The sequence below is a fragment of the Salvia hispanica genome, chromosome 3 (genome assembly GCF_023119035.1).
Source record: "Salvia hispanica cultivar TCC Black 2014 chromosome 3, UniMelb_Shisp_WGS_1.0, whole genome shotgun sequence".
Classification (NCBI taxonomy): Eukaryota; Viridiplantae; Streptophyta; class Magnoliopsida; order Lamiales; family Lamiaceae; genus Salvia; species Salvia hispanica.
In genome coordinates, this window is record NC_062967.1 from 27,246,043 (window position 1) to 27,270,549 (window position 24,507).

The window sequence follows — 24,507 nt, forward strand, 5'->3', positions numbered from 1 at the left end:
TTTGTACATCATTTTATCTTTGTATGACGATGTTATTGTCCTCCTTATATTTTTTAGTTGCATATTTAATATTTTATATCAATTTAATATTGAGTATTTTAGTATTGAAGTATGTATGTTGTAACGATAAGTGTCGTAATTAATAAATATTATCATGTTATTTAATTAAAAAATTATTTAATTTTATATCTATAATTATTTATCATATTATTGTATATAGTACTATATTTTTTATTTTTTAATCTTATATAGATGTTATTTTTAATTTATTTAATATATTCAAAATATCTAATTAATAGAACAAAAATATTATGTGTCGTGCTATGCGCGTGGGCTAACACTAGTGATTATAATCTTCCAAACAATATGTGAGACGAGTTTCGGTAGCTTTAAAGAATTGGGCCAATTGCATAAATTGAAATGGGCTAAAACCCAAGAAAGTAAACCCTAATCTCTCCCATTCATAAAGCATCTCAAAACCCAGTCTCTCGTCAAGTCTCTCATCTCCTTGAGCCACTCCGCCACCGCGAAAACATGGGGCGCGTAAGGACAAAGACGGTGAAGAAGTCCTCTCGCCAAGTAATCGAGAGGTATTACGCGAAGATGACGCTGGATTTCCACACAAACAAAAAAATTCTGGAGGAGGTCGCAATCATCCCGTCCAAACGCCTCCGCAACAAGATCGCCGGCTTCTCCACTCACCTGATGAAGCGCATCCAGAAAGGACCCGTCCGCGGCATCTCTCTGAAGCTCCAGGAAGAAGAGCGCGAGCGCCGCATGGATTTCGTCCCCGACGAGTCCGCGATTAAGACCGACCGCATCGAGGTCGACCAGGAGACCGTAGATCTGCTCGAATCGCTCGGGATCAAGGATCTGCCCGGCGTGCTTCTCAGAGAGGAGGAAGGAGCCATCGGAGGCGCGCCGCAGCTCAGCTACGGCCGCGGCGCTCCCAGGCGATACTGAAAAGGTTTATAGGCTTTATTTTATAATTCAAATGTTTTCATTGTTTTTTTTATGGATAATGTTGAACGGTGTTCTATTTTGCTATTGAATTTTGGATTTTGGTATGAAATTAATCCTTTTTAATACTATCAGATTTTGGTATCATATGATTGATTTAGTGTTTATTATTTACATTGTTGCTTACATTATACTCTATATTTATGCCTTTTGAATATCATGAATCTGTTTTTATCATAGCTGGAAATCGTCATGGTTGATATTCACTAAATAATTGCATCTCATTTTTAATGGATCTTGCACATTGTGTATGAATTTGATACCGTAGAATTAGATATTTAATGGATTTTACACATTGTATAGGAATTTGATACCGTAGAATTATCAATTCGTTATTAGATGAACTAAAAATCTCACCAACTTTTTCAAGATTTATTCAGCTAAGTGTATTTTAATCAGTTTAGAATTTATATAGATCCTGATAAACATGAATTTTGGATTTGTTTTGTCATAATGTTTGCCTTAGCACTACACATTACTTCTACAAAGTGCAAACTGCAAACATACAAATTGACTTCCACAACCAATAGTCTTGTTTTTAGTAGTAATGAAAATTAGTCACATTCACTGCCAATATTTGTGTATTAAAACATGTGTTGTCTTCTTCGAGTACATACCGTGAGCCACAAGGGAAGGGATACTATGGTTTCAATTTGTTGAAATTGGATTTGTGTGAAATTCATAACAATTTTAAGTTCATGATTTTTGTGATCGAATTTATCGGAAAATAGCATGTTTTGGCCAACATTTATAGATTTATGGACCACTAATCCTTATTGTTTGTAAAAGTGAGCTACATGATTATATACTACTACTAATTTACTAAAGATCAGATTTGCACAGAAAATAAAAATAAAAATTCATATACTATTAGTATTTGTTAGTTACTCCATACTACCACTGTTTGACAAAATCGTGAGCTACTCATCAAAATGTTCATAAACAGCAATGTGAAAATTCGTAATTACAATAATATGTATGACAGTATGAAGAATACACTAATTAAATTAAAACCATAGTATCTCTACTTAACATTATTCTCTCTTAATTTACCATTTCTCCACTTTAACTATTTATTATCATTCTTATAAAACGAGTATGCAAAAGTGATCGGGACTCTAATGGTGGACGGATGTAGTATGACTTTAACCGATTGTGACTTATTGATATCTAGTTGAATTGTGATATGGTTGTTGACTTGTTGTGTGTCATGCGTTATTTATGATAACAGTTCAATAGCCCTCGATGCAATTACATATGGTAACAATATAAAGATTTTATTGTGGTTCAGAGTAAATTGTCATACGTTCACGGTATATAAACACCAGATAATTAACTAACTTAGTTGTGTTCAACTTCCAACACTCAACTCCTTCTAGAATAAGACTTCAAAGAGGATAATATATTCCAACATAAATTACACTACCATATACTAGATTTTATCATTTTTAGTAGATATAAATTTGCATCCTTAAAAGGTTTGCTAACCAAAAGGTATGATACAATTGGGCTTTACCTATGAATAAATATATGTGCACACATAAAAGCATGACCATATGAATTTTTTTTTTAACATAATCAACAGTTATAGACTTAATAGTAGTATAAAAATATTTAGTGAACAATGTAGGAAGGTATATTACATTTTCTCACCAAAAGGTATCATACAATTAGGACAACGAACCAACCAACCAACCCCGAGAGACTCACTCCAGCAGCCGTCTGTGTTTGCACCACGCGATGGCAATCACGTATAGGAAGACAGTGCCGGCTGAGCCACCTCCAACAGTCCACAAAAACCTCGTCATCCCATGCACTTCGTCTTTGAAAAGTTCGATGGTGATGTTCATACCGAAAATCCCAGCAACCACCACAAACGCACTCACCACAAGGGTTGCTGTTGTCAACATAACCCCCATCTGAAGAAGATGGTTTTGTTTGTCGTCAAGCATAATATTGATGTAATCCTCTGTATCATCGACGTACTCCCTCAGCTTCATAGAAAAGGGTAACTTGTTAAGAAAGGAGAAATAATATTCCGAATTTGAATGCCAAGTTGAAAGATGCGTGTGACATACAGTGGATAACTTGTTGAGTGTACCGTCTATCTGAACGAAATACGCTTCCAAAAGCATTTCTAGCTCCTCCACATCGAGCTTGTTGCTTATGGCACTATGCGTACTAGTATGGGTACCGTGACTGCGTCTGCTTGGGGCGTTAGGGCCGCCAAACAAGGCCTCTTCGCTGGTAATGTTCCGGTGGCCAACATAAGCACTCTCAGTGCCCTCCAATATTTCAGCAGGTGTCCTGAAATGGTATGTTAGTAATGTTGTAAGTGAAGTATTTGTAGGAAGATACATGTGTAACATGCCTGTCATCCATGTCAGCCTCGTCCAGGTCATCTTGCTCTTCTACAGTAGAAACAGAAGAAGACGCAAGCTGTCCATCTAGTTTGTCTGTTAGATACATCTCTGCCATATCATCATCGTCATCCAACAAATGCTCTAGCTCATCCCTCACCTGATAAACCATGACAGAACACATTCATAAAATCTTCATCTCAGAGTCCAACAGAATACGCGTAGCAGAAAAGGATAACGCAAATTACTCTACCCAACCTTTTGCACGCGCCCAGTTATAGCAACCAGGCGACTTTTAATCTGTCTGACTCGTTCCAAATTGAGAGTACTAATTTTTGAAGTCAGTTTATCAAGTGCTGGATGAGCTTCTTGCTCCAGTGTCCTTGCCTAGCTTGAGATACAAGAGGAAAAAAATGAACTGCAGAATAAATACTATATGACATATTGGACTTCGCTAACAGAAAAACTAACATAGAGTTTTCGAACCTCATTGTCCAAGCAACTGCAAGCAGCCTCAAGGCATGCCTCCAATGCAACAAACTCAAAAGGGAGCAGCTTCGGACCATCTCGATTCTCCCCAAGTTGTTCTTTCCCATCTGCCTTCTCTCCCTCTTCTTTATTGGGAAAGTTATTGGAGCTATCTGGAGGACTTGCGGGCATTGAGTGAGGCCCTTCCAAATCATATAAGTTTGTCCAGTTTGCACTCTCACCATCCCCAGCTTCCTTAACCACCATTACCACACCTCATTCAGATATGTGAAGCTAAGACGTGAAATATCTTTAAAATTAGACAGTAATTTTCAGCTAATATAAGCTCATCACAATTCATGATTAAGCATTATTTATATCTTTATCACAAGGAAATATGCAATCCTAGCCCATTTCACTGAATATAAATCAAGCAAGTTATCTCAAGTCATTGAAACAAGAGCTAAAATGCAGGAAAACTACACAAAATATAGGTTGATGCAAATCTTTAACACCAACTTTGAATAGGTGAAAAAGTACATTGTGCAGACAATTTCCCATGATCATGTATTCAATTATGACAAAGTTCAATCCTATGTGAGGACATGACAAAAATTATTATTGAAATAATATGTCATTTGATTTTTTTTGTAATTTTCGACGAAGCCTCGTCGTTTTGGTGAAGTTTAACATTTTGTTATGCCACCGCAGACCAAGACACATCGTTTTGGACATTCCATCGTGCCACCTTAGATTCAATTTGGGCGAAATTTGATATTATGGAAAACTAGTATCACACTAAAAGTTTGTGTGTCTCTACCCCACATTCAAATTTGATGGTAAAGAACTCAATTGACATATAATTGGTGTTTTATTCTGCCATTAACCCTGGAAACAATCAAGGGCTTTAGATATCCCAAAGTTTCCGATCCAGTAACAATAAATTAGTCTATGCAACTAATCACACTTAATCATCCTAATTCACAATTGCAAAAAGGATTTAATCAAATTGATTAATTCCACGAGATAATAAATAACCAACTACTAGTAAAGTAGATGCAAGCGAAGAAGAAACCTGAGCTTTGACGGCTTGATGATGGCGAAGAATCCTCCTCTGAAGCTCATCAACAAAGGGAATCACAGAAGGATCCTTGGAATTGAGCAGGAAAACCTCCTGCGCCGTAATGATCGCCTTAATATGCTCCAGATTGATCACAATCGCCCGCTCACGGCCGAGGACGGTGGAGGGGTAGGAGAGGAGCGGGTCGAGGATCCGGAGATCGCGGGCCGGCAGCCCGGTCCGCCGCATGATGGCGTGCTTCCCGACCTCCACAGAGTTGGCGTGCCCCGTGGAGTCGAGGAGCAGCCACGACCGCACTCCCACGGCCTTCTTCCGGAGCGCGCCGGCGAGGCCGACGGCGGCGGGGCGGAGGAGGGGCTCGCCGCATCCGTCGTCATCCGGCGCCGCGGCGACCTGGTTCGGGGGCTGGAGCGTGGCTGCGCGCATCGATTCGGCGGATTTGGCGAGGGATTGGGATCGGAAAATTTGGGGATTTGGTGATGATTGTGAGATTTTTTAAGAAAGGTAGTGAGATTTTTGTCGAACACATCAAAAGCATGTGATTCCTCCACTCACGATGCTAATCGAATCAACTCGCTTCGTTTGGGCCCAATAACCTTACCGAGTTTGGGCCCAATAAATTCATTGGGTTATTCTGACTAAGCTGTTGGGCTAAAAAAAAGTTACTTTTAATTCATCCAATCTATTTTTAGAGCATCTCCAATGGCTTTAGGCCAGCCATAGGCTAGCCACTCTCTCTCCATGCCACGTTATCATTACTAAAAATCCACCTGCCACATCATCATTCTAAGCAAATAGGCTAGCCGCAATAAAAATAATTCAATTTACGAAATTAAATTTATGACAAATTACGGAAATAAAATTTACGAGACATATACGGGAAAATTCATTAATTTCATTTAAATAAAAAAGGTACATTGATTAAAAAAATTACATTAAATAAAAAAAAGTGGTGCAAATAAAAATGACGTGAAAATCGCGAATATAGTGTTTCAAAAATTAAAAAATAATAATAATAAAAAATTGCGCTGGCTGATCGCCAGCCTCCAATGGCGGCCAGCGCCTTCAAATCGGCGTGCGCTCGCCTAATGGCTAGCCGATTCGCCGTTCGCCAATCGCAGTACTTCGGCTAGCCAACCGACTAGCGACGCGAATCGGCTAGCCGGTGGACTAGCCGCTATTAGAGATGCTCTTATATATAATTATATACTATTATAATAAATGAGAACACAAAATTTCTTAAATAATTATCGTTTTAAAATTTGTACATATAATTTTGTGAGGACAAGCGTAAGAGTAAATAAAACAAACTAAGATAATGAGTATAACATTATTCAAACAATGAATTAAAATATATTTTCGCGTACATTTGAAATAATAATTTCTTTTATTAATTTTTTTTAAGTTTGGAAAAATGATTGATTGAATAATTAGAAATAGTTCGTTTAAGGTATATTTTATGAGGCTTGAGTTAATTTCGGGTAAGTCCCATTAATTTGATAGCGGATTATCGAATTTTGGTTATTCGAGATGTGATTTATTCGGATTATAAATTTTCAGCCACATTCCTATTAAATTATGGGGCTATTTCGACCATCCAATGAGTTTCGAGTTGAACCGATAAAGTTATTAGTATAATATTAGTAGTTGAGAATAAAATCCAACTCATTAAATAGACAAACATGTCAAAGATGGAACTCGGAAGGGAACTAACTTTTGTAGATCGACCAAAATGGAAAAGCATGAATATTGGTCATGGATGAAAAGATTATTAGGAAAATGGTAATTATTTCTTATTTTATTTTGTAATATATCCGTTGTTGCCTAATTTTACTCTACATTATAAACAAGGTACACATTTTAAATGTAGGATGGATTATATCTCAAAATTTGATTCATTGTATAACAGATAACTTCACTTAAGATAGTACACTTTTTAATTAGTAACAAATTAGACTTCGTTTTAAATTTTAGATTACAGGCACAACTTATTGACATGTGACAACCACATTTCAGTCATCTTCTTAATCCACATCACAAAAATAAATCTTGACGTGAATCATCAATGGACGAAAATTTTGAGGATGTCAAGTTTTCTGCATGTTGAATGCTACATTTTACTAGTTGCAATGTGTTAAAAGAGATGATTTCTCTTAACATGATTCCGGCGTCGCGATTGCGATCGTCCGAGGGATAAAAGGTAGTCGCGGGAGCTTTGCCATCAAACCAAGAACAATACGGAATTGAAATAAAAGCGTGAAAATAAAATAGAAGGATAATTGATATTTCTTGATGGAATATAAGATTACAATGTCTCCTATTTATAAGACTACCCTGACTTAGAAAACAAGAAAATAAAGATCTGAAATATATGTTGAATCAATACTACTAAACTAAATAATAGTGTAAGGTCTACACTCGCCAAGATACAAACAAGTAATACAACTATTACAGAAGATCTACTAAGAACTAGCTTAGATCTTCAAATCTGGAACCAACTGTTTGCTAATCCGAGAAACCTGAAACACTTAGCAAACCGATCAAATTCGTTCACCCGCAAAATATAAACAGAAGAACGAATCCAGAAGGTAAAAGAAAGATCAAAGATCAGAAAAGATTAATAGGCTCAAGTTGCATCACATACAACTGCACAGGCCTATTTATCCGACCCTCAATTCCTATATCCACCGATTGATTTGCCCAGGAATGAGAAACTATAGAAGATTTGCTTCCAAGTATCCACAAGCCCTAGACTCAGCAATTCCCACAGATTGCAGTCAAGCACAAGAGGCCTAGCTCCTGCAAATCACTCCCTTCCTCAAGAACCCAAGAAAACCTCCCACAAGCACGGTCAGATCCCTTAGACCAAAAACCAGAGGTTTTCTTACTCAGATTCTCCCTCACAACTGACTCAGTGTTTACACACGCAGCACCACGAAGGAGAACACTCCAATCTCTCAAGCTCACAGCACACATAGATCAACACAGAGGAAGAAGAGAAGAAACCCTAATCTCAACACAGAGAAACGGCGCATCAATCACTGAAGGTAAGGGGGGAGAGAGGGAGTATATAAAAGACTCTAACATAACCCTCAATACCCAGAAGACACGTGTAGGGTTAAGGAATGAAGTGGGCTAAGGCCTCAGCTACAATCAGGCCAACACTCTCGGGCTGGTTACACAAGAAGCAGACCGGCCCAATTACTAGGCCCACTATATTACATTTCTCCACCTTGGGCCTTATCAAATCAGCAAGGAATTTGGCCTGTGCTTTTCATCATCGCCTATTGATGCCTGCCAAGTCAATGACTAAACAGACATCAAACTCATAGTGTATCCATCAACAGTTATACAAGTATAGCAAAGAATAATACACAAGGATGATACCTGACCACTTTACCTATCCAGAGTCTATGTGAAGCTTTCTGACACAGTAGAGCATCTTCTCCACTGAGAGACACTTAGTCCCCATATCTGCTGGATTATGGTCAGTGTGGAACTTTTCAAGAAGGACTTCGCCTTTCTCCACTACATCTCTGATGAAGTGAAACCTCACATCAATGTGCTTGTAACTGTCATGGAAGACTGAATTCTTGCACACTTGAATTGTTGACTAACTGTCTGAGTAAACAACAATGGGCTGCTTAAGAAACTTCAGCTCACTCATCACTCCTTTTAGCCAAAGTGTCTCTTTCATGGCCTCTATGATGGCTATATACTCAGACTCAGAAGTGGAAAGGGCTACAATGTGCTGCAGCTGTGACTTCCAACTAATACAAGATCCACCAAGTGTGAAAACATAAGAAGTGGTTGATTTCCTCTTATCCCTGTCATTTGCATAATTTGAATCTACAAAGCCACAGAGGTTAGTATTATCTGAACACTTAGAAAAATTCAAACCATAGTTGACAGTATGCTTGAGGTATCTCAGTAACCATTTCAGAGCCTCCCAATGTGGCTGTCCTGGATTAGACATATATCTAGACATGCAAGAGACAGAATATGCAATATCTGGCCTTGTACTCACCATTAGATACACAACAGATCCAATTGCATTGGAATATGGGACATCCTCATTCTTTGGACCTCACTGTCAGTTTTTGGACACTGGTCCTTGCTGAGAATAAAGTGAGGAGCCAATGGGACAGTGGATGGCTTGGCATCCATCATATAAACTTACTGAGAATCTTTCTTATATAGGAACTCTGATTCAAAGTCAGTTCCCTCTTCTTCATGTCTCTCACAATGTCAATGCCCAGAATCTTCTGAGCATCCCCTAAATCCTTCATATCAAAGTTAGTAGACAACATATTTTGCACATATTTGACAGCAGAAGAACTAGGACTCATAATCAGCATGTCATCAACATACAATAAAAGGAACACAGGAGTAGAAGAGAGATCTTTAAAGTAAAGGCATTGATCAAAAGCACTTCTAACAAAACCTAGGGACTGCATGCATTGATCAAACTTAATATTCCATCTCCTAGGGGGCTGCTTTAAACCATACAAAGCCTTTTTCAAGAGACACACATGATCAGGGTATTTAGGGTCAACAAACCCTTCAGGTTGGCTCATGTAAATAGGCTTATCTAGATCACCATGTAAGAAGGCTATTTTAACATCCATTTGCTTGAGATCCCAGTCAAAATAAGCACACAAAGCAAGTATTAACCTAACAGTTGTAAATTTAACTACTGGGGCAAAGATCTCTGTATAGTCCACCCCCTCTTGTTGAGTGAAGCCTTTTGCAACCAATCTGGCCTTATATCTCAGGCCACTCAGCTCCTGCTTCAACTTGAACAACCACCTGCACTCAACAATTGTACAATTTTTAGGTCTGGGCATTAAAATCCAAGTCTTATTCAGAATTAAAGATTTCATCTCATCCTCCATGGCCGTCAACCACTTAGGGTAGAACATGGATTTAAGAGCCTGTTTGTATGACTGTGGTTCATCTCCATCTGATTCATGAACATTGAAAGCCAAGGCTATCAAGTTCATCTCATTACTCCATCTCTTGGGTGGTCCAATGTTTGTCCTCCTTGTTCTATCACTGGCCAAAACATAGTTAGGAGGAACATAAACAACAGAATCAGATAGTGTTGTGTCATTTAAGTCTTGAGTCTCAGCTGGGCCAAGTTGGGGACCAGCATTCTCTGTGTCTGGTTCTAAGTTGTCCTGCAAAGAAGTGTCAGTTTGCTCAAACTCATAAGGCATAGGAACCTCCACCTCATTTGAGGTAGACTCCACCTCAGCAGAGGCAGGCTCCACCTCATTTGAAATATCAGAGGTCCTAGAAGCAGCAGAATCAACCAAGCAAGGAAAGTCAAACTCATTAAAAATCACATTCCTGCTATTAGTAACTTTAAAACCAGGCTCACCTCTAAGCCACACTCTGTAGCCCTTCACACCTTCAGGATACCCCAAGAAAACACATTTTTTGGACCTAGGTTCTAATTTATCAGTCTTTGACAGAATAAAAGCAGAACAACCAAAAACTCTTAGGTGTGAAGGCTAACAGGTTTTCCCCAAAAAACAGACTCAGGACACTTTCCTTTTAAAGGGACAGAGGGGGCCCTATTAACCAAATAAGCAACAGTGGTAATGGTCTCACCCCAAAACTTTTTTGACAAACCACTCAGGGAAAGAAGACACCTAACCTTATCCAACAAAGTTCTATTCATTCTCTCTGCAACCCCATTTTGTTGGGGAGTATAAGGAACAGTCCTATATCTCCTAATATCGGATTTAACACAGAGATCATTCATTTGAGAGTTGCAGAATTCAAGACCATTGTCAGTTCTAAGAGTCCTAACCTTCTTCCCGGTTTGATTTTCAATAAGACAACCAATTTTTGAACTTTTCAAAGACATTAGATTTATTTTTCAATAAAAACACCCACACTTTCCTTGAAAAATCATCAACTATAGACAGGAAATATGAGCAACCACCATGTGTAGTAACAGAAGCAGGCCCCCATGGGCTTGGAACAAAGCACTCATGACTCGCAACTTGTGGAACATTCATCTAAAGAAAGATTCATTATGGATCAAATGGATCCATAGCGAGTTCCTCCAACACAACACAATCTGGGATTGGACGGCAAGGAAAAGGGAATCACCCCTGTTCAAGAGACTACTGGATATCCGAGACTTTATGCTCAATGGCAGGACTAGAGAGGAAGTCGCACACCTATGGGCCAAATGGGACGCTGCAAAGGGGACAGCCGAGGCATATGAGTGGTTTCGGCCCAAAGGCGAACGCAAACTTTGGCCACGGTTTATTTGGAAAGACTTCGTGCCACCAAAGTTTTCTTTCACTACTTGGCAAGCTATGAAAGGCCGGCTAGCGACCAGAGATAGGCTGGGTTACTTGAACTCAGCCCAAGAATGCCCCTTATGCTTAACACATACCGAGTCAGCCGAACACCTGTTCTTCAAGTGTAGTAAGACGAGAGAAGTGTGGACAACCATCAAAACATGGCTCGGACTGAGGAGGCTGCTCAGCTCTATCCCAAGTGCTATCAAATGGATGACCAAGGAACGTGTGACAGCCGTGATACGCAAAGCTAGAAGACTAGCTCTTACGGCAACAGTCAGCCTTACATGGAGGGCACGCAATGCTGTGGTCCACGAGGGTACCACTTTTGAGCCGAGACACATTGTCTTTGAGGTAAAGAAGATCACATATGCCACTCTATACACTCTTTACCCGCAGGAAACGGTGCAACATTACCTCGGCATCTAGGAATGCGACGGGAACCGGTATGCCACTTGGGTACTCTTTTTCCCCTTAGAGAGTTTTTCCCACTGGGTTTTATCTCTAAGGGGTTTTAATGAGGGCCCCCCTCCAACCTCCCGAGGGGCTTGCAGTGGAATCTTTCTGACATGATTCCGAAACGGTTCGAAGGAAAGATCTTGGCGGAATGCTTTTTCTTGCTACGTACATCAGTCTTGGAATGTTCTGCTTTAGATAACTTTCTCGAGTTTATCTTGTATTTCAGAAATATTTGTATCGGATATTTGAGCATGACATTCACCCCCCTCAGCCAACAAGCCTAGGCTAGTTGGTTTGTATCCCTCGGGAATGCCCGTGTTTTGCTTGTACTTTACTTTCTTCGTTTAATTCCATTCTTTGAAACACCAAAAAAAAAAAGAAGCAGGCCCCCATACATCAGCATGTAAATAATCAAGAACATCATGGCTGGAACAGGTAGGCACAGAAGCAGGAAAAGAAACCTTATGTTGTTTTCTCTTAACACATGTATCACAGAAAGGCAAAGGCAAATTAACATCATTATTGGTCAGAAGACCACTCTTACAGAGGATGTGCATGCCTTTCTCACTCATATGACCTAGTCTATTATGCCACAAAACAGTGTTATTCACTTTAGCAACATGTGCAGCATTAACATCACATAAGGGCAGAGTAGAGCATATATACTAATTATTTTTCTTGTCGGCTTTAAACATGCACAAAGAGCCCTTAAAAATTTTCATAACCCCATTTCCCCATCTATCTTCCAACCCTTCAGTTTCAAGAGCAGAACAAGACAAGAGGTTATAATAAAGACTTGGCACATATTTCACATTTTTCAAAGTATAAGAGATACCAGAACTGAACCTCAGGCACACACTTCCAATGCCTTCAATCCTGCACTGCCTATTGTTTGCCATGGAAACAAATCTATCAGTAACAGAGGTTAGTTCAGAAAATAAATCTTTGAATGGTGAAATATGATAAGTACAACCGAATCAACAAGCCATTCATACTTATTTATACCAGTATTCAGGGAGGCATTAACAGAGGTAATATCACAGTGCATAAAGCAGGTACCAAGATCATCATCATCAGATTTAACCAGGCTGGCAACAATTTCAGTCTTAGTCTCAATGGGCACTCCTTATTGAAGTTCCCAAGTTCATGGCATTTGAAACACCTCTTAGACTTTTTATAGTCTTGAGAGGAGGATCTGGACTTGCTCCTGTGGTTTTTTCTGTTTCCCTTGTCAGAAGGCTTGTCATTTTGTTGCTTATCCTTTGCCCTGGTGTTGGATCTTCCCCTAATCTGCAAAGCCTTATCAAGAGCAGCTTTAGAATCAGATTTTTCTTTCAATTCCAGTTCCTTTGATTTTAAGGCACTGACAATCATGTCCATGGTGGCATTATCCCTACCATACTTGATTGTTGCCTTAACATCACCATAAGAATCTGGAATTGCATTCATAAGAGCAATGGTTGTATAATCATCAATAGTCTTGTCCCTATACCTCTTAATGTCTAACACAAGCTTAGCAAAACAGTCATGATTTTCAAGCAGGTACATGCGATTAGACAGAGAGGTTTCAGTATACAACTCATCAAGCTTATCCCAAAGAGCTTTAGCAGTATCAATCACACCAACTTTTCTAATAACAGGATCACTCAAACTTAAGAAAATAGTAGATAAGGCTAACTCATTCATCTCAGCATGTTTGGTAGCATCTTCAATAACAGATCCATCCACAGCTTTGAAGACTTTCTGCTGCACAAGAACACACTTTAGTTTTTGCTTCCAAATACTATAGTCTCATTTCCCATTGAAGGGAACAAGACCAAAAGGGAGGTTAGACATTATATAACCAACAAAAAAGGAAGCAAGAAGAAAAGAGCACTTAGAGAGGGAAAAAGAAAACTACAGGAAAGCTAAAAACACAAAAGGCACAAGCACATCAAGAAGTTACACAACAAAGCACCTAGGTCAGGATTTCCCAGTTCACAAACACTTGATTTTTCGAGGGCGCAGGGGGTCACTGAAAGAGGTTCTCCAGCTTGTTGCAACCACACGTTTTAAAACTTCTTGAAAAACTCAGCAAGAAAAACAAACCGGCAGAAAACCAAGAACACCTCAAGACAAACCAGAGCAGAAAAGAACCAACAGAATCCCTACAGAACAGGGATAAAACGCACAGCGGAACCAGGAACGGAGCAGAGAGAGAGAAGCCAGACAACCAATACCAGATCAAGAGATCAAGATAGAGATCCCTTGTATTACCAAGAGCCAAAAACGCCCGCTGACAAGGGCGAAGAGGAATCAGAAACACTCGGCTGAGCCCTAACACTGGCTTTGATGCCATTGTAAGGTCTACACTCGCCAAGATACAAACAAGTAATACAACTATTACAGAAGATCTACTAAGAACTAGCTTAGATCTTCAAATCTGGAACCAACCGTTTGCTAATCCGAGAAACCTGAAACACTTAGCAAACAGATCAAATTCGTTCACCCACAAAATATAAACAGAAGAACGAATCCAGAAGGTAAAAGAAAGATCAAAGATCAGAAAAGATTAATAGGCTCAAGTTGCATCACATACAACTGCACAGGCCTATTTATCCGACCCTCAATTCCTATATCCACCGATTGATTTGCCCAGGAATGAGAAACTATAGAAGATCTGCTTCCAAGTATCCACAAGCCATAGACTTAGCAATTCCCACAGATTGCAGTCAAGCACAAGAGCCCTAGCTCCTGCAAATCACTCCCTTCCTCAAGAACTCAAGAAAACCTCCCACAAGCACGGTCAGATCCCTTAGACCAGAAACCAGAGGTTTCCTTACTCAGATTCTCCCTCACAACTGACTCAGTGTTTACACACGCAGCACCACGAAGGAGAACACTCCAATCTCTCAAATGAATGATCTATGTGTTAAATCTGGTATTAGGAGACATAGGACTGTTCCTTATACTCCCCAACAAAATAGGGTTGCAGAGAGAATGAATAGAACTTTGTTGGATAAGGTTAGGTGTCTTCTTTCCCTGAGTGGTTTGTCAAAAAAGTTTTTGGGTGAGGCCATTACCACTGCTGCTTATTTAGTTAATAGGTCCCCCTCTGTCCCTTTAAAAGGAAAATGTCCTGAGTATGTTTTTTGGGGAAAACCTGTTAGCCTTTCACACCTAAGAGTTTTTGGTTGTTCTGCTTTTATTCTGTCAAAGACTGATAAATTAGAACCTAGGTCCAAAAAGTGTATTTTCTTGGGGTATCCTGAAGGTGTGAAGGGCTACAGAGTGTGGCTTAGAGGTGAGCCTGGTTTTAAAGTTACTAATAGCAGGGATGTGATTTTTAATGAGTCTGTCTTTCCTTGCTTGGTTGATTCTGCTGCTTCTAGGACCTCTGATACTTCAAATGAGGTGGAGCCTGCCTCTGCTGAGGTGGAGTCTACCTCAAATGAGGTGGAGGTTCCTATGCCTTATGAGTTTGAGCAAACTGACACTTCCTTGCCGGACAACTTAGAACCAGACACAGAGAATGCTGGCCCACAACCTAGTCCAGCTGAGATTCAAGACTTAAATGACTCGACAAATAGAAATATGGGGGTATTCGTAGAGATATTCTCGTATCACAGTGATATCAAATCATAATAGTATGTTATTATTATTATTATTTGATCAACACTAATTTGACTTTGTTAGTTTAGAATTTTCAGATTTAAAAAACAAAGTGAATCTTCTGAATTTTGAAAAAAAAAATAACGATCTGATTTAAAAATAGAAACATCGAAACCACATTTAATGATTCAGTTTGATTGGCTCGATTATTGCTATTTTGACCACCCTTAATCAGATAGATTTTTGATGGGCTGAAATTTGTAGGCTACAATTCTGGTGTAGCTGATCTTAAGCCCAATAGATATTATTGGTGCAGTTGGCCCAATAATATGTATTGACTAAAATAGGCTTCAATAATTTTCATATCTGATTTCTTTTTTCCTATTCTCCATTACTATCATTTAAAAAAAAATTGCATACCAAAATATATTTACATTCAGTTGATATTAATTTTTAGATACAGGTTAATGTGGTATCATTAACTTCAAAATTAATAGTCCAAGTAATTCAACCATCAACCAAATTATACAAATTAGACCACATATCTAAATAAAATGAAACAACAAGGTGGCAATCGAATAAAAATCATCTTCATTAAAGAAATATATTATTTATAGATATATATTTCTTGTAGGTGTGGATTCCGCAGATAAATAAATTGCAAGTTTAATTATGGGCATTGAAGATCCTCATAGGAAAATGGAACAAGAAATTAATTGCAGATGGGCTGCTTTTATAAACAAACATTAAATGAATCTCGTCAGTTTTCACAAAATTAAAATGAATGTTATATTAAAAAAGGAAAAGAAAAGTATAGAAAAAGAAAAAGGTGAATCAGCCACATAAATGTTTTTTCAATTCAATATTGTTTCAGAAGTATGGTTGGCACAAGAAATGCTGATGTTAAATGGGCATTAACTTGAATAACTATTTTGGGCTTCAAGTAGACCAGGTAGATAGGGAGTAGGCTCGGTACAATTTAAGTAAATGTTGCTATACCTAAAAAAAATACATTTATTATACTAGTAGTATTAGTAAATTCAAGAGAAATTACAAAATTCGGTCAAATTATAGTCTGTGCTGCACATATCTGAATTGTGTTGATCAAGAATGATGAACGCGTCATACATAACAAACAGGACTTGGTATGCATACTCGAGTAACTCGTCCCCGGTATACTCCCCCCATCGATAAATACCCCTTCATGTCCAACACGTGCATGCACGAGCTCACAAAGCTCCTAGTGAGCACATATTATAAGCCCATTTTAGTTAGCATTTAGCGAGCACATACAATTGAATAGGAGGAGGATAAAATTTTGAGAAGTTACGAGCATACACAATTACACATGCACGGTAATTTAACGAGTATCAAAATGTCTTTGCTCGGTCTCTTTTGGCCCCAAAAGGTCATGCATACAATTGCAAGAGGTCCCCAATAGAACCCAATACTCAATAATTTATTTAACTTTTTTTTAAAAAGATATCAAATTAATTTTACCATGCACGTAAACGGTCTGTTTGTTTTCTACTCCCTTCGCCCCAGGGAAGATGACCCCTTCCTTGGGTGGCACGGGATTTTATGTAGCTTTATTTTGTGTGTTAAGTGGAGAGTAAAGTCAGAGAGAGAATAAAGTAGAGATAAATGTATTTCTATTTTTAGTAATGAGTTATCTTGATTGGAACAAACCAAAAAGGAAAGTGGGTCATCTTCGGTGAGACAGAGGAGTATTTTTTTTTGTTTTACCTAGCATGATGGTGCTCGCCTGCTCGGTTATGTATTTAAATTTTATAAACAAACTAAATTAATTTTACCGAGCATATAGTTCCTTAATTGGTAATTCATGTACTCCGATGCATAATGTAAAATAATTTTTTACCGAGCAAAATGTATTATTATTTTTAAAAAATTAGTAAATGAATTTTACAGAGAACATAAATGTTCAATAAGTTATGTATTTTTTAAAAAAAAATATTTATTTAGTATAGTAAAATTGTTTTGAGTTTACTGATCATGTACTTAGATCCAAACACTATCCAGACACAGCATTTACAATCAAGATCTTGGTGTACTTTTAAGGCATGAAAATATATTTTTTGGATGTGATGTATCCATGGCATTTGTCTTTATACAGATAGTGATTTTTGGATGATATTCGATGAATATAGAATATTGCGTGGTTAATATTGGGTAGTTGGACAATTACCATATACATCCTAATAAATTAAGCACAATAAAAATTGTGATTCGCTGAAAATTATAAAAAAACATGAAAGCAATTATTTTTATTAGAAAAGTACCAAATATTTACCGAGCAATAATAAATACATGAAATAACTTATCTAATGCATGGTGCACTGGTAAAATAGAACCCACTTGTAAATAGCTAGCAATTAATGTAAGCTTATGGGACATCATAAACCCCAGAAATTTTAACCTTCTACGTGGACATTTCATTTTATTTAATTTAAGATAAAATGTTAGAGTTAGGTACAACATATCTGTCTACAAAATTTTAATGTTACTACTATATTTATACATATCAAGATATCAATAACTCCCCAACTAATCATATTTATCGAAACGCATTAAATTGATGCTTCATGTAGATAACTCAATAGTAAATAGCCTACCTAGTTTATAGCATCCCCACACCCACGCCAAAATGAAAAACAAAACATTATTAGGATTAAACTAAAAAAGGATTATAGTATATAACCTTTAGAATGATTGAGTCAAGACTCAATAGATCCAAATTCAGATTCATATATGTGTGGACCATTTGATAAATTAAACAGATTATACAGATTGTGTGACACAATACTATCCAAAAGAAAATAATCTATATAATTTAAGTGGTCCACTTTTATATTTGGATTGATGGCGCTTAATACTTATGTGGTCCATTGTTTATGTCTGAATAGACGACACTCAATAATTATTTTTAGTTTAGTTTTGGAGTTTCTCATTTTGTTTAAAGTTGCGGGGTAAGATCACTAGTCTTTCGTGGGTGATGATTGACAGATAATGCGCTGATTTGTGTTGCTCGCGTGCTTCAATTTTTTTGTTTTTGTAATGTTTTAAATAAAATGTTTGTTTCATTGTTTTCATGTTGATGTTTATATTTTGAGTTGCTTTATACCGCTATCTTGCTATACTTTTGGCTTGAGCGTACCATTCGAAAAATCTATGGTACGATGAATGGAAAGCTCGAACGCATATCAGCACACATTACACCATACGACCACAAATTAAGATCAACTATTCTAAAAGTAAAATATTAAGCAAAATTGAACAAAAGCCTAACCAAGAGACCAACAACTCCTTCATCCTCGTTGTTTTTCTTTTTATTACTTTTTCTATAGAAACAAACTATACATGCATAATTTGGACAACAATCATGATTAAAATGATAGTACTACTATATATGAATGTTTACATACATGGTCCTAACTCACAAGTCACAAGTCTACACATTCCAACAACTGTTAATGAGTAAGTAAGTGCATAATTTAATAAACCAATGTACAGTAACAAACATTGAAATTTACTGCATTTATGAATAATAGTTAATATGTCATGTACAATCGACGACACATTAATTTAGATCTAAATTCTGGACCACTTTAACCATTTCATTGTTAGCAGCCGGCTTTCTAAAACTGACACTTTTTTTATATATATTTGTCTTTTATTCTGTAAATACATAACAAGATCTCAATATAAATTTGCAAGCCAAATAGTCTACATTTTATTACAGTATTTCTCAATTTTTGGCAACTTTTTCAAACTTCCAACCCCATGAGAATATAGTTTTCCAATCATTAAAAAAAAAAAATCGCAAACTCTAGTAGTTTTCACAGTATAAATTTTATATTCATTTTTTAGATTTACCATATAAGGCAATAGGACCGTACCTCGTTGACAATACAGTTTAGTAGGCTATTTCATTGCATAAATCGGTTGAAAAGTCAGATCTCCAATTAGTCCTTAAATAGTCCAATAATAATTTTCTAGCTAGGATTAGAGCATACACAACGGTGTGAGACACCCTAATTTGCCACAACAAGGGAGTGTTGCACTCGCATCTCTCGGCCAATCGCAGCACGAGTACGACGTACACGCTAAACATGTGATGCGACTAAGCTCGAATTTGAGGAGGTTTTAATTAGATAAATCAAAAGGAGTAATTCTGTTTTAAAAAAATAAAAACAAAATTAATTAAGAACTTCGTGAGAAATTCAAATGTTTTGGTTCTCTCATGCATTTTCGATGTGAGTCACTTAAAAAGATTTCACATTGGTCTTAATTAATGTACTATTCAATTAATACAAAAAACAACTAGTAGATTATTGATGGAAGAGGTTTCTCAACGGGACACTTTATTGATAATTTGAGCGACATTAGAAATTGATCCGGATAAATAAATACAAAAAAGAGGCAGGTCAACTTTGAATTATGTATGTTACTTTGCTCCTCGGTCTGTTTTGGTGTTGGTTGCGACATGTCTTGGCTTGTTTTGATACTTTGTTGTTGTGGTTGTTTGTTGTTGTCCCCTTGCATGAGCTTCTGCCGATCTTAGCCTGGATCGGTTGAAATATAGTTAGTGAAAATTACTAAGTACTTTATTAGAAAGAGAAATTTAAAGTAAAGACTAATTTTGATGATTCTCAAAAAAAAAAAAATATGACTATTTCTTGGGGATGGGTATAGACTTATAGTATATTCCTAAATAAATAGTAGAGGGCTCGTGCCCTATACAAAAATCAATAGATTTGGAATTAAATTAGAGTTCTTAATTATTTTTAATTGCTCTATTTAACTGTTTTAAAATTTCAATTTGTGAAATCAGACACCTTTCTAACACACATAATATGCACATTGCATGCACGCGCACGTAATATGCCCATTGGACACACACATTGCGCACATGCACAACATACACTCTTGCACGAACAACTCAAAATACATTAAAAACTAATATAGAGATACATAATACACGGAAATAAAAATTTTAAAATAATATTAAGGTAAAAGTTAATGTCAAATTTTGGTTAATTTTTTAACATACCAAACAAATAATTTAGAATCAGTATATAATTTTATATCTACTAAATAGTTAATTTGAAATTGAATTAGAATATTATAACTTCACCAACGGATCGTAGGGCAGTTGGCCGCGCGGAGTTGTGGTTACTTTGAGGAAACCCCGCTACCCGCTGGAAAACTTTTGGCCTTAATCCGCAAACCTGTTTAAGCAGAATTAGTCGGATTCTGCCAAAAGCTCTTTCGGTGTAATTCCAATTTCATGTAATTCCAATTTACTAACGCAAATTCCAATTCAATGATTTTTTATACACATAGTGCGTGCTCAAGCCATGACTTAATGGAGAGCTAAGATCTCAAAAGTACAACTGAATCACAATTACTATAAAAGTAGAAAAACAAAGAAAAGCAGAGGTATTGGGCTACCACAAACACCCCTCAATCCTGATAAACAAGCACAAACCAAAACAAAAAAAAAAAGCAAGGAGAGCAGCCAAGAAACAACACGTGCTTCAAAAAGACGTCCAAACATCAAGAACAACAAGACACCCAAAAAAATCTTTCAGCTGTATTTGCTAGAGAATTGGGAGTTCTTATCATAATGCACAAGTACTTAACAAGCTGAGGGTTCACTACAAATACGAGTTTGGCTCATTATTGCTGAGTTGATGGCTTACTTCTTCACATTCATCAAACAATGCATGTAGTTATTGATAGACAGAAGAATTACGGTATGCACTTCCGTGTACTAGTTAAAGCGTTACGTCTGTGTTATTACTCTGTCCATCCATCAATAAACTTCTCATTTTACCATTTTTGTCGGTTCACTAATAAATTTCTAATTTGTTTTTTACTACTTTTGGTAATGGACCATATATTCCACTAACTTTATCTTACTCATATTTTATTATAAAACTAGTAATATAGGAGTATAAAAGTAGGATTCACCTTTCACTAGTTTTTCCAACTAACTTTCTACTACTATATATATTTCTTAAAACTCGTGTCGGAACAAAACTCTGCTTGTATTGGTGGACGGAGGAGTACAACGTACTCCCTCCATCTTATTAAATACTACCTCCGTCCACCAAAATTTGTCACATTTTTCCATTTTCGTCCGTCCCCAAAATTTGTCTTATTTCACTTTTACCATTTTTTATAGTGGACCTCATCTTCCACTCACTCATTCCTACTCACATTTTATTATAAAACTAATATATAAAAGTATGACCCATAATTTACTAATTTTTTCAACTCACTTTCCATTACATTCTTAAAATTTGTGCCGGGTCAAAGTGAGACAAATTTTGATAGACGGAGGTAATATGAAATATTTGGAAATCGGCACGAATGTATATGTACTGTTGTTTAGTAAATTAATGAAAAGAAAGAAAAGTAGGAGAGTAGAAAAAATAGAAATAGAATTATTATTATTTTAAAAAACATTTTATTTTTAATGGGATATTGAATAGCAGTAAGTAATTTCAAACTACGATCTACTGGACCCTGGATATAAATAATTCTCCCACTCCTCACGTGATGAGATATTATATTATATATGTTTAATTTATAATATTAAATCAGCAACATAAATCTAAACTAGGATGTGATGTGATTTGGTCCTAGGCTCCTAGCATTCACTCTGCCACAATTACTATGGTTGCCAAGTGTGTAGGGCTGGTTCAGACGTACAATTTATTAGCCATAAAATTCTTAGATGAATGATCTGCCTCCATTAATATTGAATCATGACGTTACACATTCATTTCACTCCTATATAAGTGTTGAAATACGCCTACCCCTAGATTTACGTACTAAATGCATGTACACGTTGTTGGTATACATGTTTATACAAATATGGAGACATTAGTTATGTTCAACCAGTAAGTCTGAGTTTCGAGTTTTTTGTTTAATCAGTGAGTTGGAGGTTCGAGTTGTCTTGAATTGTGAGTTATATGCTTCTAGTTGAAGGAAAAGTGCATGATTGTGTTATGAAGAGTTTTAAAATATTACTACAGTATTATTTAAATTTCAACTGCTCATATCCAAGTTATAACGAATCATATTGTGATCAAATGTATGATGTCGAGGTGCATATTGAGTAATATTTGCACATACTCCCTCCGTTCCAAAATAGGAATCTTATTTAGTTATGAGACGAGTTTTAAGAAAATCTAAAGAAAAGTGAGTTGAATAAATTAGTGGAATATGAGTCTCACTTATATATATTAGTTTTATAACAAAATGTGAGTGAAATAAGTTGGTGGAATGTGGAACCTACTTACTATTTATAGTTAAAGTGAAATAAGACTCTTATTATGGAATTGACCGGAATGGCAAAACATGACTCTTATTGTAGGACGGAGGGAGCTTATATTATTGGATATAAATCGGATAAGAGTGATGTAGATCACACTTAAGCTAAGTTTATTAATTGAAGTAAGTTTCCATTTGAACCTTTTCTAAATCGAGATTCAATTTAAGTCCAGTCCCATCAGAAACCCAGTTTAGAAAAACCTTGGAAAGCACGTATAAGATCCACTACTATTAGCTTTATCACTAATTTAAGATTAATTTTAATTATGTTTACCCTAATGATTTCTACTGATTAATATTTTTCAAATTCCACCTTGCTCCAATTCAATTTTCTCAAAAATAATTACAATACAGTGTCTGTACTTAATAATCATATTATGATTGATAATAGATTCCATAAATAACTCTCAACCCTCTAATAATCACTATTTTTCAGTTCATATTCCATAATATCTAATAAAAAATATATATATATATATAAAATACATGAGTAATTAAAAATATTGTGGGTGACTCTAGCCCACTTTCTGTAGGTCGGGGATGGACTAGTTCATAATTTTCTGATCTAGTTGTGGATTTGGATTGAGCGGAATCTTAAACTGATCGTATTAGACCCAACCAAGATCACATTAAGCCTACAAAGAGTGAGCCATGGTATGCTACAAGCGCAAACCAACACAACTAATTAAAACAATACTCCCTCAATCCACGAATAAGAGTCTCGTTCACTTTTTTGCACTTGTTTTGTATAAATGATAATAAATAGTTAAAGTGGACAAATGATAAAGTAAGAGAGAATAATAAAAAGTCTTGTCTAAATTATTCTCTCTCTTACTGTATCATTTGTCCACTTTAACTATTTATATCATTTTTACAAAACACATGCGAAAAAATGAACGGGACTTTTATTCGTGGACGAGGGAGTATATATTATTCAAGACAAAGCCAAAACAAAAAATAACATCTAAACTAACAAGTAAAACAAAACATCAATTCAAATCCTAAAAAATTGATAAATCCAAATCAACAAAATGTGCAGAGACCCAATCCACACAGCAACAGAATCAAAATATCCATCGACACCTTTAAAAAATTTCTCCTATAATGTCTATACAAATTACTCCCTCCGTCTCAGATAATTCGACCCAATATTCCATTTCGGACCGTCCCACATAATTTGTCTTATTTCACTTTTACCATTTTTGGTAGTGGACCATATATTCCACTAACTCATTCTTACTCACATTTTATATAAAATTAATACTTTAAAAGTAAGACTCACATCCTACCAACTTTTTCAACTCACTTTCCATTAAATTTCTTAAAACCCATGCCGGATCAAAGTGTCTCAATTATCTGGAACGGAGGGAGTATCTTAACAAAAAATAGTTATAATCTCGTACTTTCATTCTTAAATTCTAGGTCCATGCCCTAGTTTATGACTGGATAGACTTGGAATTGATAGCTCTTTGGCCTAAAAAATACTCTCTCCGTCCCATTGAAGATGACCCACTTTCCTTTTTAGTTTGTTCCAACCAAGATGACTCATTATTTAAAATGGAAACACTTTTATCTCTACTTTATTCTCTCTCTCTTACTTTACTCTCTCCTCTTAACACACAAAAATTAATTGCATAAAATCCCGTACCACTCAAAGAAGGGGTCATCTTCCTTGGGACGGAGGAAGTATCAATTTTATAGTTAGACTTTTAGAAAAAGAGGAAGATTGATGAAGAAAAGCAGATGTATAAACTTTTTGTATGACCAGTCTCCATAAGTACATTAGCCTGAGCTGTCATCATTATAATTACAATTCTGTTCTGACACTAATTTTTGCACAGAAATT

General features: G+C 36.5%; 2 protein-coding genes across 2 annotated transcripts; one reads left to right on the forward strand and one right to left on the reverse strand.

The window, feature by feature from the left end:
- Window positions 1-456: 456 nt before the first annotated feature.
- On the forward strand, window positions 457-1,091 carry LOC125213695 (40S ribosomal protein S17-2-like). Its single transcript, XM_048114375.1, has one exon. The coding sequence runs from the start codon at window positions 535-537 to the stop codon at window positions 961-963; it is 429 nt and encodes a 142-aa protein (XP_047970332.1). The 5' UTR covers window positions 457-534; the 3' UTR covers window positions 964-1,091.
- A 1,522-nt stretch (window positions 1,092-2,613) lies between these two features.
- LOC125215277 (magnesium transporter MRS2-3) lies at window positions 2,614-5,430 on the reverse strand. The gene is made up of 6 exons (XM_048116648.1): window positions 4,924-5,430; window positions 3,867-4,103; window positions 3,639-3,767; window positions 3,392-3,540; window positions 3,099-3,327; window positions 2,614-3,014 (listed from the first exon to the last, which is right to left on the reverse strand). Exons 1-6 carry the CDS (start codon window positions 5,353-5,355, stop codon window positions 2,727-2,729), a joined length of 1,464 nt encoding a protein of 487 aa, XP_047972605.1. The 5' UTR covers window positions 5,356-5,430; the 3' UTR covers window positions 2,614-2,726.
- Window positions 5,431-24,507: the final 19,077 nt, after the last annotated feature.